Source organism: Sceloporus undulatus, chromosome 8 (assembly GCF_019175285.1).
Source record: "Sceloporus undulatus isolate JIND9_A2432 ecotype Alabama chromosome 8, SceUnd_v1.1, whole genome shotgun sequence".
In the NCBI taxonomy this organism is placed as follows: Eukaryota; Metazoa; Chordata; class Lepidosauria; order Squamata; family Phrynosomatidae; genus Sceloporus; species Sceloporus undulatus.
The window spans coordinates 27364306-27380375 of NC_056529.1; the positions used below are offsets into that span (position 1 = coordinate 27364306).

Below are 16070 nucleotides of genomic sequence, written 5' to 3' on the forward strand. Positions count from 1 at the left end.
TCCAATCTCTGTATGCATTCTGTGTTTTATATATATTCAGATTCCCTGTAGGCCTTGGTTTTCTGTGCAATGGTTGTTAGAATCGTGTTCTTGTATCCGGTTATGGATTGTGGTGGCTTTAGCCATTTTCTGGTCAATTCCACATGGGTTTGGAAAAAGATCTTCTACACACACCATACACATACCATATACATGAGCACTTTGCATGGAATACAGCATTTTTGGTACAGAAAGTATTTCTACGCAGAAGTATTGCTTCCCGCACAGAAAATGCTGTTTTCTGTACAGAAAATGTTGTTTTTGGTGCAAAGCACCTCATGCGAATTTTGTGCAAAAACCCACAAAGTGTAAATATTCTTGTCAGTCCAGGATTCTTCTTGTCAGAGTTTCTCGAAACTCCAAATCATGTTGCGTGACCATTTTAAATATTCTTCCCCTATCTTGACATCAAGTGCACTGTTATACATGGAGATACATCCAGGGAAATCTTTTATGAAGCGATGTTCATTTCTGCCTCGGTGGGGCATGCAGCCTTCTTTGCTCATCTGGTTTTAAGAGACCATTAAAATAACAAGCACAATAAATAATTATGCAACTTATTTTAATCAAATATTAGCCTGGTTGTACCTACTTTTGCTTTTCATTGTTTAATTGTGCAACAGCAGTTTTGCCACGGCAAACGCAAAAGCAAATCCCATCGACTTTATTGATATTTTTGATTATTGGCACAGCTCTTCAAATTCTTCTGGTTAGTTTTGACTGAATTGTTTCTTATTCTGGTTTTCTTTTTTATTTCCTTTTCCATTTTCCCCCCCTTTTGGGTGTGCGTTTCTGTCGTTTAATGGAGCGGTAAATAAGAATTTCTGATAATGAGCCCAAGCATCTGTCACAACAACCTGGCGCTGGTTATTAACATTTCCATTAACGGCGGGGTGGGCAGCGATAATACGGAAACAGCGCAGTTAGAACAAAATAAATAGTTGGTGTCAGGCTGAGTGGGTGTTAATTACTATTTTATTTTATAACCCCAGAGAGGAAGAGAGCAAAAAGAGATAAATATATAATAGTAATGTGGCTCGTGAAGGTCACTGTCTGTAAAGAAGGAGCCCACGGGAAGAGCAGATAACCTGGGCTATAACTTGTATGGGTGGCAAACATTTTACGGCTTCCATTTGTCGTCTGCTAATGGGCATAGAGCAAAGAGACTCTGCTTTCTAGCACCGTGGGCAGAGGTTATTACAATACCATCTGTGGGTAAGAAAGGAGGCACATGGCTTCCTTTATGTCCTGTTTGAGCTCCCCTTGTAAAAGTTGGCCGCCCTGAGCTGGAAGAGAAAGTAGGCAGAGACTGATTCGGACTGTCAAATGCAGTCGTTCGCCCATTGACGAATACCAACTGCGATGCATTGGGCAGTCCCTCTTCCAAAAGGCAAATTGATCCCCCGTTCAGGAGCTGCTCTGCACTTGCACTCTTCAAGACGTCTCCCAGATATCCCTGAGCAGTATTACATCTAACTCAGGTCTAGAATGTGCTTCTCGCTAATATACATGTCAGGAGATTAGGAATGGATGAATTGGCATCCTCTGGGCAAGCGGAATTTAAAGTAGCTGGTCGGCAGCTATTGTTGCTGCTAGCAAAGATGGCTTGGCTTGAGAAAGATAACATCCAGTGCGTAATGCTAAGGGAGGTCTGCCTTCCATTAAAGGGTCCAAATAATAGAGCAATGGAATAATACTAACAAAACACCTATCTGTTGGTACATAAGGATAGTCTGAAGTGATATGCACCAGTGCAGAGCTTCTTTCACAGCTGAGCGCTTGGCTAGAGACAAAAAGTGGCACAGTGAAGAAAAAGGGGCCATGCTTAAGCATCATGAAGGAAAGTGAGAAGGAAGGAGATCACTAAGGTGGTCACTCTCATGCGATCAAAAATACCATGGTGCATCCACACTGCAGAATTAATGCAGTATGAATGGCTTTAACTGCCATGGCTCCATGCTCTGGAATCCTGGAAGATATTTGGCCTTATGTGTCAGAGAGCACTAGTTCCGCAACAAGCAACGAATCACAAGATTCCATAGGATGGAGCCATGGCAATTAAAATGTTGTCAAATTGCATTAATGTTGTCACGTGGCACCAGCCCTAAGCCAGTTGCAGAAGTTTTTAATGTCTTCATTGTGAGTTGTGCCACATCCCCTCTCGAGCGATGCTCATGTCCTCCCATGGCCAGTTCATGATCTAGCGTTTACCTGGAAGAGAGTGCAACAAGTACTCCTGTTTGAGTTTCTTCCCAACTGGTGTATAAAACTCCATGACAGATTTGGATAAGGAAGGCAACCAGGCTGGCTAGTGCCATCTCATCTACAGCATCTATATAAGAGGAGTGAATATCCAGAGCTGGCACACAATAAAAGTCAATAGCCAGCCTAATGAAAAATCCCCTTACGCCTGCATATCCTTCTCCCTGATAGTTGGATGCTGTGCTAGTTCATAAAGCAAAGTTTGACAACTCTTCTCAAAAGTGTTTGAAAGACCTTTGGAGAAACGAGTTCCTCAATTTGGGAGCATCCCTGCTAAGAACAGCTCTCTACATGACAAGTCCTTGAATGAATTCATCTTGAACTAATTGCTGCTTGGTTCTTGAATAATTCTGTGGGCACTTTCAGAAGTAAGGTATCGTTTTGTTTTCAAAGCTGCTCAGCTTCAAGAAGCAGAAAGTGCCCAGCGCTGTGCCTAACAAGCTTGGGAGCTGCATTTCCTTTTGAAGAGAGAGATCCCTGCTCCCTGTAACCCTCAAGCCAGGCAGAGAAGAGAAACAATTGCGGGAAAGAAAAGGGAAGCAAGAGTCCTTTGGGAGAGGGGTTCAGGTTTCAAAAGACTCTGCAAATAGCAACAGCCACCTCTGGGAAATCCAGCTTGTGTGCTTGCAACAATCCCTGTCCCTGCCTTATGCTTTCTCTAACCTGTGTGTGGTGATGGCTCTTGTGTTCGCTTCTAATTCTCCTCCCTACCTCTCTTTGTTGTCTTTCTCCAGCCCCAGCGATGCCGCCTCAAAATATCCAGATAAATGCACTTTCTGCCAGCCAGCTGGAAGTCACTTGGGACCCTCCTCCTGTTGACAGCCAGAATGGGAACATACAAGGTTACAAGGCAAGTGTGTGCACTCCTCTACTACATCTTGGTATGACGTTAACCTTTCTTCCCTTAGGAAGACTTGGGAACAGAAACAGCAGCTAGATGCCTTTTTAGCTGGGGGAAATTTTACATGTGGAATTAGGCAGGTGTAAGAAAAACATTGCATGTGCATGTATGAGTATAGTGAAGGGGTCTGCTTTGCTGCATGTAAGTACCTGGGATTTCAGTTCATGTATATACTATAGCCTAAATCCTCCTCTCTTAATCCTAGCTGCAGTAGACCTTTTGAATCAGGTGGATTTCATCATTCCACAATACAATCAATGGGTTTTATCTAGTTGGGAGTGACCAACCAGACTCTGGAAGACAGTGATGGGATCTTCACATATGGTGGGGTATATTAGGGTCTCCCCACCCTCACTGGCTCTGTTGCCTGAAAAATAGGAATGTAAAACTAATTCTCCTGGATTGGACCAGAAAATCCATCTTGGACCCAACAGTGGCCAGTCATCAGATACCACTGAAATCTCATCACCAGGACAAGAGGGCAGGAAGAGTCCTCCTTTGAAGTCATTGCCTCCCCAACTGGTATTCAATGGGATGCCACCTCTGAATTTGAAAATGAAGTGGCCCTCAGGAGGAAGGGTTTGCAGTGGTGAGAAGGGATGGAATCTTTCAACACAAGTGGAGGCCTGAGAGGGAGAAGAGAGCAGGGATCAAACAGAGATGGGAAGGGTAGTTCAGACCTTTCGACAACATAACAAATTTTCAAAAAGGAATGTTTCCTTTCCATATTAATGTTCAGTCTCATCAGAACATCCCTATGGCTTTTGGCCAGATGTTCTGAGCAAGACCACTTTAATTAAATTGTGAGTCACATATATCCAACAAGCAAAAAGATGGTTGCAATTTCTAGTCCTCATGAATCTTATATTGGTTTATTTGGTTATGGCATTTACAGTTGGCCCTCCATATCTACAGAATCTGCATCCACAGATTCAATTGTCCATGGCTTGAAAATACCCCCCCCCCCAAAAAAAAAAATAATACCAAAAAAAAAACTTGGTTTTGCCATTTTATATAAGGGTCACCATTTTATCATGCCATTGTATATAGTGGGACTTGAGCATTCACAGGTTTTGATATCCACAGGGTGTCCTGGAACCAAACTCCAACAGATACCAAGGGCCCACTGTATATTTTGCCCTTTACTCACACTCAACCCACAAGGCACTGCCCAAAGTAACAAAATAACATTAAAACAACAACTGACAAACAACCAGCATAGTCAGTGTACAATAACCCACAGCAACATAGACTTTCTCAGTGATTTAGCTCCAAAATCCCTTCCAAAAACCAAAGTTTCAATGGGGAAGAGGCAAGCTGAGACTTCTTATGGTACAGTCATCCCCATCTTGTTGGAGAACATGAAGCAGGCCCTCTGAGGATGGGATCATACATCTTGATCAGTTAGAGCTTTAAGAATCAAAAACACCACCAGCCAGCAAACTTGGCAGAAAATTGGACATTTATGCCTTGAATGACCCTACTGCATTCCAGTTGCCATTTCCAGGTACTCTTCAAAGATGGCCCTGAGTAAAAGGTGTTAGCAGTAATCTCCACTGGATATTGCCAACAGAGTAGATCTGTCCAGGTCCTTTTTGTCCAAGAAGGGTACAGCTGGTGCACCAACACCATCACCAGCTCGAGAAAAGCACTCCTGGACATTGCCACCAGTAGTTGCACAGGATCCAGGATCACACCTTGGATGAGACCCTGCCAAAGGCTTATTGCAGCCCTATAAGCAAATCTTTGAGACTGCATTGGACACACACTTACTTTGAGCCTCGAAGCCTGCCTCTTGTTCATGGCTTGGCACATCTTCTGCCTGTGCATTAGACCCACAAATGAAGAAAGCTGAGCCAATGAAAATAATCTGGCATTACGGCTTGGCAGAAGGGCCATAACCTGCCATAACCATTTGTATATTTTCTCTTTTGTTTGCACACAGGCTGTTCTAATAGCTTGGCTTGTAACACCAAAGCAGACTCTTGGCTGGGTGTGGAGGTCAGGTTCTTGGCTCACCTCAGATAGGATAGATTAACTAGTATACACTCATTAGTCGCTCTTTCAGAGCCAACCTGGGAGTCCTGCTAGGAGAACAACCAGGCTGAGGAGACTGTGTTTGTAGTGTTACTACTGGGCACTGTGTTAAGAGATAGTAATTACATTGCAAGGCACTGAAAAGAGGCCATGACTTACATAGCCATGAGGGCCCATCTAGTTCGCTGTTCTTTGTTCCACAGTGGATTGACCAGATGCTTTCTGGGCACTCACAGGTAGGCTTGAAGGCAATAACCATCCCCTATTCTTTGGCCCTTGTAAGCATCTGATGTGCAGAACCCTGCAGTCGCTATATAGCCAGCATGGCAAACAGGCACTTCTCCGCCACCATTGCTTGGCCTCATCCTCTTGTAGAGCCATCCAACTGTCATTATCACATTTCAAGAGAGCAGATTCCATAAAATACTACATTATGGGAATGGATCATTTGTCTGTTCTGAACTCTCCTTTGGATGACCCCAAGTTCTAGTATTACAGTATATGAGAGAGAAGAACTCCCTTCTATCCATTTGACATAATTTTCTTTGCTCCTTATCCAGAGTTCTGATATGTATGGATACAGTTGGGTGCTTTGGGAGTTTGGGCTTTAGGGGATCAGTCATTGGGCAGACAAGTGGCAGCAGAGGAACAGATGATGACATTATGGATGATGAGTGCGCTAAACTTCCAAATAAAATAAGCTTTTCTCCCCCTTCCAATTAGGTTTATTACTGGGAAGAGGATAGCAGGAATGACACAGAAAAAGTAAAGGTCCTTTTCCTCCCAGAGACAAGTGTCCGGCTGAAGAACCTGACCAGCTACTCCAAATATTTGGTCTGTATCTCTGCTTTCAACGCAGCAGGAGATGGGCCAAAAAGTAGCCCTGGTCAGGGCAGAACACACCAGGCAGGTAAGAATATATATAAAAACAGTTTTGTGGATTAAGGGAAGATCTGTGGTACTCATGGCCTAAAATGTTGCTTCTGCTGTTGAGCATAGTCTCCATACTTCTTTCAGCTCCAAGTGCTCCCAGCTTCTTGGCTTTCTCCGAAATCACTTGCTCTACGCTCAATGTATCCTGGGGAGAACCAGCTGCAGCCAATGGTATTCTGCAGGGATATCGAGTGATCTACGAGCCTTTGGCCCCAGTTCAAGGTAAGACGTCCAGGAAGGATTGCTCTGCCCATACTGGGAGGAAGAGACAAGTCCATCAGTCATGTGTGATTGGCCTCCATTTGTATCTACCAGGCCTATCCTCTCCATTTTACTGTATCAGCACATGCCAGTGGGTGACATGGCTGGACAACGTGTTCTGAGAGGCTCCTTGTGCATTCCCAGTACAAAAGCAGTATTCATTGCACCCACCAGTATTTTGGATATCATCAAATCCATTGTGCTGCATTGACACAGACCAGCTCAAACCTCGCTAAGACTAATACGTTTGCATTCTGAAAATCTACTCCTGTCTGTCAGTACTTTTGGAAGGAATATCCATTCCAAAGGTACAGTTACAGAGAAAACTGAATTTTCTAGTCTGAAAGTCAGATAGCAAAGGAGTTGCCTCTGCTTTTACTGGCCACCAGCACTCTTTGTTTTGTTTTGTTTTGAGCCATCTTGAAAGTATTTTTTTACCCTTGAAAATGAGTGTATAAAGATGTTAAATAAATAGATTGTATACATGAGTCCAGACATGTTTGAGGAGACCCACTTGCATTCACTACACCAGAAGAGGGCAAAGCGTAGCTCTCCAGATGTTGTTGGACTGCAACTTCCATCAGCCATAACCAATGTTGAAAGATGCTAGAGAGGCAATTCAACACCTGGAGACCCCATTTTACCTGCTCCTACCCAGCACTCGGTCTGTATAATAATCCTGACATGAGCTATTTCGACCATATTGTTCTCTAGCAAATGACTTGATTATCCCAATCAGTATTTCAGCTGCATTCGGGGTTGCTTCACTTTCGGCTAGCATTTTTAATCCAGCCCTGGCTTTAATCTTTCCTCCTCTTTGACTGGGAGCCTAAATAGTGTGATTAATTTTCTAAAATCATCGCCAAGAAAGAATTGATAATCTGTCTGCAAATGAATATAAGATCATTCTGAAGGTAAATTTGAAAAAAAAAGATTAAAAGGTTTTGTCGTGCAGGTGATTTAATGTTTATTTTATGTTTCTGGAGGGCTGCAAGGGGTCCAATCAGGTCTTCGGCTTCAACTAATTCCTGCCGATTCAAAGGAAAGAGAGGAGCAATCACTCGTATTGTTGGAGCTCTCTCTTTTTTTCTCATTTTCTCGCTCTCTCTTTTTTCATCCTTAGAGGGCGGCTGAGGGTTGGAGAGAAACTGTCTTTGACTACCTGTCTTGCATTTCCATGGCTTGTGTGCTGAAAATAAACCAAATGAAAGCAAGAGAACAAAAAAGGCCTTTACCGTTTAGCACAGGCAAGAGGTTCAGCATGAAGTGCGAGTGCAGAAAAGGTGTAGTTTTAATCAGGAAACATGAGGAGAGGAGCTGCAACAGGCTGGGATATTTTGGGATCCCTCCGCTGTGTGCTCTGTCCTACCAAACCTACAGTGCATTAATCTTTTACAAGGGAGTCACCGGGGGTCAAGTGTTATCAACCAGGTCTGGAATTAACTCTTCATTTGAAGAGTTCTGGGTGTTATTTAAAGAGTCTAGATTCAATCTCATGCTCCGGGATACGTATTTAATCATTTATGGGGAGCCGGAGGGGATTCTGCTTCCATCCAAAGACCTGGGTTTTATGCAATTGACTTGTCTGCACGATGCGTACTGGGAGGTCTCTTGCCTTGAGGCGGCAGGCTGAGGCCATGCCTGGCAAAGGAGAGCACTGTTTTAGATGAGTACAGCTCTGTTGCTGCGCATGATAGGGCAGCAAGAAAATATGGATTCCTGGCACAGAGCTGGGGACTCTGCCATCCAGGAAAGACAATGTGGTATAAAGCTCTGGATTATATTCCTTGTATAGCTCCCAGTTTAGTCATGAGGAGATGCCATGCTTCATGATAGGATTATTGGGTATACGGTATGAACAGGAGGCTGCAAGGTCAAGGCTTGCTGAGAGGTGGATGAAGCTCTGTCCCTTTTGAAAGCTAATGTGTAATTGCTTCAAAATTGCAATTTGCAATTTTTGTTGAGCTCTAAATGTGACGGAAATCCTATTGGATGTATTTGGGGGCATTTTGGAGCAAAACCCCACATGTTCACCCCCTGGACACCCCAAAAGGCCATACTGTACTTTGCCCACTCCCGGTTTAGAAGCATATAGATACTGTTTCGTATGCACCCAGGGAAGTTATTATTCTGAGCTATTTTGAATTTTGATTCTATAAAATACTCGTCTCTGTACATTTCTGCTACATGCATGGAATGGTCCCTTGTTTCCAGAGCCTCAAAGTGTCTTTCAGAGAAGGAGGACTGCCATGCATCTTTTTCTGTGCTGTTTCTCTCTCCTTGGGTGACCTGTACTTGAAGTCCCTGTTGAAAAGATTTGGGGATTTTTTAAGGAACTGCTTTCCTCGCCCTAGTAGCCGCAAATGACAAACCAATCCTGCTGCTATTCTTCACCGCTCACTTAAAACAACAACAGTGGTTCAGCATTTCCATTGTTTGCAGGTTTTCCTTGTCTCCAGATTTATGTCTGAGAAATGAAATAATCCCCCCGGGGATAACGGATGCATCTAATGTAATTTTCCTCTGTTGGGCTTCTTATGCTTCAAACAGTGATTTAAGTCTCAGAACTAAAATAGCAATTAGAAGGAAAGCTTGAACCAACCTGCTTTGGAACTTTCTTTGCTTTAGGTTTTTTTTCCCCTTTTAACCCATAAAAGCAGAGATAAATATCTTTAATATACCCTTAGTAATAAAATAAAAAGAGGGATGAGAGTGTAGCAGACTTAATGCACTCAGCCAAGTTTAATCCAACTCTCTGTTGTTGAATTCTAAAGCAATTGCCCAGGAAGGAAACATGAGACTCCTCATTCTTGGCAAGGATCACATTAAAGCTCATCCTCAAGGGGGGAAAGCGTCTAGAATATTGCAAGTTTCCCGTTCTTTTTGTTCTGATTTTACCTACATATTGCCAGGTATGCATCCAAACTCTCTTGAAATATCCTGGGTTTCCCATCCTCGCCCTTTCCCTTGTGTTCTTCCTCCTTTTTCTCCTACTGATCATGCATCACATCCAGATTCGGACACATTTCAGAAACTGGTTTTCACTGATTTCCATTGAGCCACCTTTATTATTCTTCAGATGTTACAGTCAAAGCACTAAAGTGCTTTAGCAATATGCTATTGGTTAAGCATTAAGGTCATTTTGTTTGGGTGCAAACATTCCTTTTTCTCTCTAGATCTGTATCCTGGAAATAATAGTTACGGTTACGGATAGTGTCCTCCTGAGCTAGTTAATGCAATATGAGAACAATTGCTCTCCTTTATTTTCCATGGGGTCTATCCACCTTCTTCGGCTGTCGGCGGTTTCACTCATGCAAAGTGAATTAAACAAAAATTAACCCAGCCTAAATTGTTAAAGGATTTTTACCCTCATGTTGTTCTGCTGTAAATAGAAGAGACATTGGCCAGCAGAGACTTGGCTTGGTGGATGTTTCTCAAGAATGATTTGACAGAATGATTGGCATGGAGGTGCTGCATGGAGACAGGTTGGGCTAAGGAAGAAAGCTTCAATTTTCCATAAGACGATGCTCACCTCTTTCCAGCTTCCCAATGCAATTAGTGAAGTTGTCTTCAGCCTCTTGGTAATTTCCCAATTGCACTGCAAGAGTATCCCCCCCTTGTCAGTCCCCACTTATCAAGCTTAAAGTCTAATTACACTTATCTGGGCTGAAAATTGGCCATTATCGCTCCTTAAATTCCCACTAATTGTGAGAAATACTTCCTCAGCAAACAGCTAGATAATTTTACTGGTAATCTAGACCAGATCAGCTTCACTGCTTTCTTTTTTTAAATTAACACGTTATCTTATTTTCTCATCTGGTCGGGCCCATTCCAGGGGTGAGCAAAGTGGTGACTGTGGACATCAAGGGGAATTGGCAGCGCTGGCTGAAAGTCAGGGACCTCACCAAAGGGATGACCTACTTGTTCCGGGTCCAGGCCAAGACCATCACCTATGGGCCTGAATTGCAAGCCAACATCACAGCTGGGCCAGCAGAGGGTAAGTGGAGACGCGTTGGACTTGCCAAAATGAAATGCAAAACGGTGGTGTCAATTGCATTAACCCGGCACCCAACAGCAAGCTAAAATATTCCAAATACATTCTCAAGCCAAGAGAGAATTAAGTCAGAAGCCATGATTTAGTGGTGTTCTCAGCAGTCAATGTCAAGTGCCAGGTGTTTTTGCATATGAGGCTTAGTCCATAGACTCATGGTCATGGGTATGTACACAGCGATCCAAGACAGACAGATCTCTCAAGAAACGTAGACACCCATGATGGTCCACTAAGGGAAAAAGTCTAAATGCTACAGTAAACTAATGTAATAATTGGCCATTTTAGTTGGCCCTCATTGAAGCTGTTACTCTATTGTAGGATTTAGATTCTCCTCTGCCTCCTGAAAAATAAATAACCCTTACCACCGGTATAAATTGGACCAATTTACATAATTTATCTTATATTATATTATGTATACATTACATTTTTAAACATTTTTCCATATATTATTATAGTTTTGCTAGTTGTTGGGAGGAGGATATCCACCAACACCCCTGTTCCTATACCAATTGCAACTATTGGTTGGTAGACATTGCACACACAGTTGGTATCCTAGTTGTAGCTGAAATGTTTAGATAGAATGCTCCTCCCTTTTCTCAATGAAATTGAGATTCTTAGGATGTTCTGTTTCACTGGTACCACATGCTACATTTGCATGGAAAGTCTATAATCTTCCAGCCCTACTTAAGGAGTCTATGGCCTGTTACAGACTGCCAAAATAAAGCTGCTTTGGGTCTCTTTGGAGGTATGCTATTTAAATGATGCATGAGTTCTAAGAGTCCGGAGGTCGCGCCAAAGCCAAACTCCATTCCTAAGTACTGGAGTGCAACTTTGGTGCAGCTTCCAGATTCTTAGGATGCATGCATCATTTAAATAGCATACCTCCAAAGAGACCCGAAGCAGCTTTATTTTAGCAGTCTGTAACAGGCCAATAATACAAAAATCTCAGTCTTAACCAGTTGAGGTAGAGTTCGGTAATAAGTTTGGTTGTTGGTCTTCCATTGACTGATAGATGGATGAAATGATTGATTTATACAAAACCTGAAGAATTAAGTCTAAGAATTAAGAATGAACCTTGACTAGAACTGTGTGCTGGTCTATGACCATAATAAAGATGAAGTGAACTGACAAGGGCTGGAGCTTAAGTCAGAGTGCCTTCCAACCAGTTCACTAACATATCTAACATGAGGCTTGGCTAGGAAGAGGCTGTAGCTTAGCAGCAAAACAGTGAATTGAATGCAAAAGGCCCCAGGTCCATTCTCCAATTCAAACATCTCATGGAACATGGAAGAAATCAGACAAAGACACACAATCAGAGTAGACATAGCATTAAGTATGCTGTCCTCTCTCTTCCGTTTTTAATGTTCCTTTCATATGGCAGCTGCAAGAAGAGACGTGATCCATGCTGAGACTGCAGTGTAGAAATGGCAGGAGGTTAATCCTGCTCCCACCTACACCGCTCACACATTGAAAATCCTCCTCCTCAAAAGCTGTTATTTATCCCAAAGATGCCACTAGTGTGTGTGAACCTCACCTCCCACACGCCGCAGCCTTGGTTGAGATTTCTTCCGATGTGGCTGCTAATTCCTCCATGCAGTGCAGGGACAGACATATGCTGCTATGTTTTATGTCACATCTAGTTTGGCTCTCACAGTAGCCGATAGCTAAATAGATGGTATATGGGTGAGACAAGTTTGGGTCAACCTACTAGCAGCAGCTGGGCCTACTAGGGCATGGATGGCCATGGATGCTGACACCAGCTCTGCGCAAAGCATGCAGCTGGCTTCAGATGTGAAGGAGGCGGTGGAGGGTGGAAATCAGCACTCTGGATGCATATTACTAGGTAGTTTTTCTAAAGTATCCTTTGAAGCAGCAAGACACCTCTGGCATGTTGCACTTTCTATGGTTCAGGCTCAATCTGCGAAACTACGGGGCGGTACTTCTTTTTCAAAGGACACAGTGCTTTGCCGGGGGCTTGCTGGTTTTTGCTCCCGTGTCTCTGAAGTAATTAGAGCGCATGGTATGAATAATGGCTGCTTTCACACTCGCCTCACCTTCGCTCTTTCGGCTTCCCTCCCACAGGATCGCCTGGTTCCCCTCAGCATGTTCTGGTTTCCAAAACAGCCTCTGGACTGACTTTGTACTGGACCGAGGGGGTCTCGGGAGGCAGGCCCACCACTGGCTACATCATAGAAACCAGGCCTTCAGGTAACTCCTTGCCTGTGTAAAAACACGAGCTGACCCAGAAAATATAGTAATAGGCCTACCGAACAAAGATAAGGAATAGAAAGATCTGGCAACGCGGAGGTTTGGAGTATCTCATTTTATCTCAAAGAGAGATGTGAGTGCTTTATTTTTTTACTTTTGGTGAGCTGCTGACCTTACTCTGCCGGGGTGCAATTTGCTCAGGGCTGGCTCTTACAAGGAGTAGGTCACCTGTGTTGGCCTTCAAGAGGGTCTCCTCTCTTGAATTCTCCTTTGGTCATTCATTGGGGTCTAATAAACCTTAACTTGGTGGAGCTGGGCAACTGAGGGCTGTATTCCCGCAATGATATTCCCTCTGTTTGATAGGGCCAGAGCCATTCCTCACTCTTCAACTAATGGTTATACATAATATGATATCTACGGTAACTCCCTCTATCATCAATGTCTTCCTTTAAGTGGCTACTGTTTATTGATCCTACTAATCTTCAAATCCAGCCCTAGAACATTTCCCCTGCTGTATCTGTAAGAAGGCAATTACTGCTTCCCAATCCTTCTTAAAGCTACTCAAGGATTCCTCTCTAATTAAAGCAGTCAACTTATCCATCTCTGCTAAGTCATACAGTTTCAATATCTGGTCTTCCTTTGTCGGGGTCATCTTATCTTTCCATTTCTGCGTATACAGAAGTCTCACATCCGTGATCATTTATTGTATGATTCTTCCATACTTTGTCTCAAATTTCTCATCTAAGAGTCTCAGTGAAAAGACTTTTACATTTCATTTGGAGTTTTATTTTCAGTATGTCTTGAATCAGTCCATGAATCAAAATCAAAAACATCAGCAAGTTTCTGGTTGCTGGTCATATTTCCAGGAAACAACACAGTTCCTTCAGATGTTTTCAACAACCTTTCAGATAGAGATACACTGCCTTAGTACATAACTAAGGTAGTTACACAGTTAAGTAGTTGATCTAGTATACCAGTCTCTGTTTCCTGAGCTGAAAATGCTATATTTGGGGACTTCTGTGCAAAGGTTGCACTTAGTTGCTTTATCCAGGACCAGCATGTTCTGCACAGGAAATAATATTTTGATATAATATATAATATTTTTGTGCAGAAATATTTTTCTGCAGAGAAAAATGCTGTTTGCTGCTCCAAAAAAAAATCATGTCAAAATTTTGTGCAGAATGAGTCCTGCATTGTGAATAGTCTTTGGAAACGGCACAGTTTTTGAAGACTTACATGCAACAGGTGACACCTGCTAAAACTACTTGCTTCTTCCTTCAAAACAAGATTAATGTTTCCATCATCTGAGATGTCTCAGCTGCCTCTTTCAGCACTTTGTTCTTCAATGCAGCCCCCATTTTCTGGGCCATTGGCCATTGGCATGCCCTGCGTTGGCTCACTGGGAAGCCGTTGAAATGGTCCCTTCAAGGAGGCTTTTGGCTGCATTAACCCAGCTTTGTGCAGCCTGGCCCCACTCCGCTGGATCTGCAAACAATTGTGGGGCACGGGAGAGAGCCCCTTGCTGCTTCCGCTTGCTGGGCCTAACAACAGAGTCGTTTAATTTCTCCACAGATAATTTTTAATCCTATTCATGCCACTGTAATAAACGAACGGGGCCATTTGTGTGCTAGGATGCCTATTCTTCATTTGGGTAGAATCTGCAGAGAGCGTGAAATGTGATCCAGGCAAAAGGGGACGATGGTAATTGGAATGTCGGCTTATTTCACGCACGCTTCGGCTTCATTATAACACTTTGTATCTGGCTTGGTTTTATTTTGCCTGCACTTTGGAGAGGTTTTCCTCTCTGGATTCAGAGCTTAGCCAAAGTGGAGGTGAATGCTGTTTTCCCAAGTCATTTGTTTTCATCTCCTATTGGAGATGATGCAATTGCAGCTCACTGTTGTACAGGGATGCGCTGATGCGTCTGACCTTATGGAAGGATAGCGTCTGACCCCACGCAGCCGACTCCACATAAGAAATGTAAGCCACAATGAATCGGGGAGGATTGCTATCTCTCTGTACCCACCACACGGCATCTTAACAAGCAAATGAAAAGTGTTAACACTTTGTCAATATTTAAACAACTTACCATTATTACCTTAGGGTTTTTGCATCTCAGCTGTCATCTATTATAGGCCTCATTACCCTTAGCATTTAATGCTGCATTCTGTCTCACTTTCCCCTCTCCTCCCTATTGCTGTTGTAGTTGCTCAGCCAAGGAATTAAAAATGGCACGGTGAAATAATGTATGTTGTCCACTACCTTCGTGGCCTCTGATTTCCAAGAATTTAGGGTATTTCTTAGTTGTACGGGGATTCTTCCGCTTACCATTTGAAATACCTTTAACCTGGGCCTGTTTGTTTGTTTAGTAAGTTAGTTCTCTAGCTGGGTTACAATATATATTTTAAAAGTCAGAAAGGAGTCAGATTAATGGATTTAAAACTAAACTAAGTGTTAATGCCTCCACCAGCAACACTTTCTGCTATCTTCTATGTACTGGCATCTCTTATCTATTCTGCATCCATTAAGCCTTGCAGTTTGGGTCACTGTCATCCACTTACTGCATTCCATTCTCTGCTTCTGTATCAGGTTGGGTCTACTAGGGTCACTAGCTATTCTCTTGGAGAACTAGAGGAGGAGGAGATGAGAAATGACAGACACACAATTTTATGGGGGGGGGGGGTCCAGCTCTGTGGCTGTGTTCTGGAAGAGTTTATTCCTGAAGTTTCGCCAGCAGAATGTGGGATGGCAGAATTGCAATGGTACTATTAAATGTACTTCATGGTGGCACTTGCTTGTCAGCTGTTGTGCTTAGCTTACTGGCAAAAATGGTAATAATAATACCTTGTCTTCAGAGTGAATCTCACAACTCCTGTGTACTGAACTCTGAATAATGTTTCGAGGGCGAGATCTGTAACAGCAAAAAATGTGCCACTCTGTGATGTCCAAATGTCAAAGGAAGTTTACCTGGTTGCTGGTGAAATTCTTTAAAAACAATACTTCACAAGACATGGACGCAACTGACCTACTTAGCTTGGTCAGTAATATTTCTTCCTTGTAGATCTGTGATAAAACCTAAGACCCGTGGAAATATAACCTACATAATCAGGATCTAACATGGCTTTTGCAACAGCAGAAGCGTTTCCTACAAGGTAACCAGGCAGCAACTAAGGGTTCTGACAATAGGTCCTGCAGCTTCCTCTTTTCATCAGTGGAAATTCTGATCCTGAAAAACCTTACAAACATAGAAAGCTGCCTTTTACCAGGTCAAGGTATTTGTCTGTTTAGCCCAGTATTGTCTGCTCTGACTAGCAGTGGCTCACTGGCATTCAACAGAGGGTTACTTAAAGGATGGCTTTGCAGATTTCCAAGGAGAAA

The 16070-nt window shown here is 43.0% G+C and overlaps 1 protein-coding gene across 6 annotated transcripts in view; it reads left to right on the forward strand.

Annotated features, from left to right (window-relative positions):
- SDK1 (sidekick cell adhesion molecule 1) overlaps positions 1-16070 on the forward strand; it is a 455695-nt gene that overhangs the window by 413202 nt on the left and 26423 nt on the right. For all 6 annotated transcript variants that reach the window (XM_042438052.1, XM_042438056.1, XM_042438054.1 and 3 more), the window contains 5 exons: positions 3036-3151; positions 5963-6149; positions 6257-6394; positions 10269-10430; positions 12567-12692. In XM_042438052.1, coding sequence (XP_042293986.1) covers positions 3036-3151; positions 5963-6149; positions 6257-6394; positions 10269-10430; positions 12567-12692 — 729 coding nt within the window. The remainder of the gene's footprint in view (positions 1-3035; positions 3152-5962; positions 6150-6256; positions 6395-10268; positions 10431-12566; positions 12693-16070) is intronic.